Source organism: Apium graveolens, chromosome 7 (assembly GCF_009905375.1).
Source record: "Apium graveolens cultivar Ventura chromosome 7, ASM990537v1, whole genome shotgun sequence".
Taxonomy (NCBI): Eukaryota; Viridiplantae; Streptophyta; class Magnoliopsida; order Apiales; family Apiaceae; genus Apium; species Apium graveolens.
Genome location: NC_133653.1, coordinates 5145032 through 5148189, shown reverse-complemented (window position 1 = coordinate 5148189; position 3158 = coordinate 5145032). Strand labels below are relative to the sequence as shown.

Below are 3158 nucleotides of genomic sequence, written 5' to 3'. Positions count from 1 at the left end.
TGATGTATTTCGAGTTTGAATACCTTAAAAGTTAATTGTATGATAAAAAACTTCTCCAAACTTCCATGCCTGATTTTTCTTATAAATTTCTCCCTCCCTGAAACGCAACACTAGCCAAATATGTGACCCGGATAATGATTCAACCAAGTAACTCGTAACAGTCTGTTCCATTTCAAAGGGAATTGATGTAATCATCTGAGCCTTATAGTGCCGCTCGTCATTATTATTGTCATCAATATCACACATAAAAACCGTACCAAGAAAATCTATCACATAGAACCTGTTCTTGTGGTAAACAATATCCTCGAAACTGTAAGCGTAAGGTTCACATTCCACGTTTGTCCAAAATTTGTCTCCTAATCTTTCGAAACCCAATATCCCATCTTTTTTGTAAATGGCCATTATAATGGGAAGATGACTACGATGTTGACGTTGCAATGCACACTCTGTTGGTATTTCTGAAGACATAACAACTTTAACGAGAGAGAGAGAGAGTGACGTTGTTGAAAATCAGCATAACTATCTTTCAGACAAGGCCAAATTTTGATCACAGGTGGAAGTTGAATTATGTTGGAAAAACTTAGAGAAAAAGACACCTACATTTTTTTTGCAGAGAACTTATACTGCTATATTTCTTGTTTTCTTTTCTTCTTCTAAAACTCAAGGTAAACTAGCCATTATATAGGCTTTACAAACATATTAAAACTAACTATTACTAAAACTAACCACTACTAATTAATGGGTAAATTACATGTCCATAATTTACTCCATAACTCCACTACCCCACTACTAAACAATTCTAAAATAATATTTTTCTCTAATAATTAATCTATTGCTAAATATCTAATAATTAAATAAACAAATAATTAATAACTAAATTTAAGATTATTCCAACAAATTAGCCTTCTGGAGAATGGATGCAGAAGATTGGTTTTGAAATCTCGGCCTAATGTTACTAACCATCCGTTATTTATTCCTAAAACTAATTTGTCCACAGCCTCCGGTAACTCAAGATGGTAAGTTTTTTGTGTTGCAAGACTGAACCAACCGCGAATACTGCTGGTAGTTCTGAACAACTGATACAAACCGCAAATAAATTCGTCTTCTTCAGGACACCTAACTGGAACAGGATTGTCGGGGTCACTGGACAATGCATCAAGCTCAGTGACTATAGCTTCAGTTATATCCAATCCAGGGTCTTCTGCAAGGAGCAAGCATGGATATTTGGAGTGCATCTGTTAAGGAAATGCATTAGTATTTTCTCTTGGTTTTACCCTATTTTTTATATGGTATTTTGTAGTCTACTGAGCTATCAAGTTAGTTATATTCTAGTGGCTTATATTCTAGTGGCTAAGATTAGCTGAATATAAGAATGTGGGGCATTACTTTTTGTTTGTTAGCTGAGACCATATATAGCTCTCTATTTCCTTTGTACCTGGAACGGGAGAATGAATTGTCTTCTCATGAAATATATGAATCCTTAGCCCTATCCTTCTATCTCCTATTTCTCTTTATTCTGTACTCTCAATGTTAAGATTCTTTACATTCCTGAATCATATGATGCTTGTTATCATGGTATCAGAGCGGAAATGCTAAAGAATCACAGTTAGTTTCTGAATCATTCCTCATCTCTCCATCTTATCTTCTCAACTTCTTGAATCTTGTCTTTTTCTGATTTCTTCTTATTTCTCAGATCTACTTTTCTGAGAACATAAAAAAAAAAAAAAAATCAAATCTTTTTTCTTATTTGCTCCTGTGCCGGTCTCGATCTTGTTCTTATCTTTCCTCTCGAGTGTTAAATGGCTGGAACACGTGTGTCTTATCAAGATATGATGACACCTCTCTTCTTACACCCATCTGATAATGCCGCCTCAATACAAGTGGACAAACTTCAAGGATCCTCGGACTACAGAGCTTGGAGGAGGTCGATGGAAATCAATCTTTCTTCGAAACGTAAGCTGGGCTTCGTAACTGGTACTGTTTCTATCCCTACTGATGATGTAGCTAAGGCTGAGATGTGGGAAACCTGTAATAATATGGTGATTACCTGGCTTACGGCTAATGTTTCCCCTACCATTAAAAAATCGATTATGTACATGTCTTCAGCCAAGGACATATGGTTCAACCTTGAAAAATGATTCTCTCTAACTAATGGTAGTAGAAAGTACAAACTCAATAGAGATGTTTTCGAGTTAAAGCAAAACTCAGACTCTATCACTGAATACTACACTGCTATGAAGTCTATCTGGGAGGAGTTGAACTCTCTTAATCTTCTACCTACCGTTACATCTACTACAGCTGATGTCTTGAAATTACTTGAAGTTATTAATCTGCAGAAAGAGGAATCTCGCCTTTTTCAGTTTTTAAATGGGTTGGATGGGCAATACAATACCCATAGGAGTAATTTATTGATGCAGATTCCTCTTCCTACAGTTGAAACTGCTTGTGCCACGTTAGAACAAGAAGAGGCGCAAAGGTCTTTGTTAAGCTCAAACATTTGATGGCTATGTACAGCAAGCATAACCCTGATCGAAATATGACCTGTAATGTTTGTGGTGCCAAAGGCCATTCTTCTACAAAGTGTTGGCAAGTCATTGGGTATCCTAGGTGGCACGCCAAGCATGGCACACCCGGTGGGACACTAAACAACTCAAGAAGGGTCTCTGCAACAACAAATCCCAGATGGCACAGACCTCAACCAAATACTCCACCAAGAATGGCTGCCCATGTTCATATAGACACTCCATCTGATGCCTCTGGACTCCTCTTTACACCTCAACAACTTGACCAGCTGTCTAAATTGCTACCTCAAATGCATAATGCTCTGAACAAAACTCCAACTGATGATGATGAACTGGACTATCACTTTTCTGGAATGATAACTTGTTTTAATACTCAAAGCTTGAAGTCAGAGTGGATTGTAGATTCTGGAGCATCAGAACACATGACTCCATACAACTCAACAATTGACAACCCCTCTCTCACACTCAGCAATCAGAAAATTCAGTTGCCAACTGGTGATACTGTGGTGATATCACATAGTGGTCAGGTACATCTGGCCCCTTCTCTTACACTTGACAATGTTCTTTGTGTTCCACAATTTAAGCACAACCTGTTATCTGTTCAAAAATTATTGAAAGATGGAAAATACACAATAG

The 3158-nt window shown here is 37.2% G+C and overlaps 1 protein-coding gene across 1 annotated transcript; it reads left to right on the top strand.

Annotated features, from left to right (window-relative positions):
• Nucleotides 1–1799: 1799 nt before the first annotated feature.
• LOC141673150 (uncharacterized) lies at nucleotides 1800–2138 on the top strand. The gene has a single exon (XM_074479883.1). The coding sequence runs from the start codon at nucleotides 1800–1802 to the stop codon at nucleotides 2136–2138; it is 339 nt and encodes a 112-aa protein (XP_074335984.1).
• Nucleotides 2139–3158: the final 1020 nt, after the last annotated feature.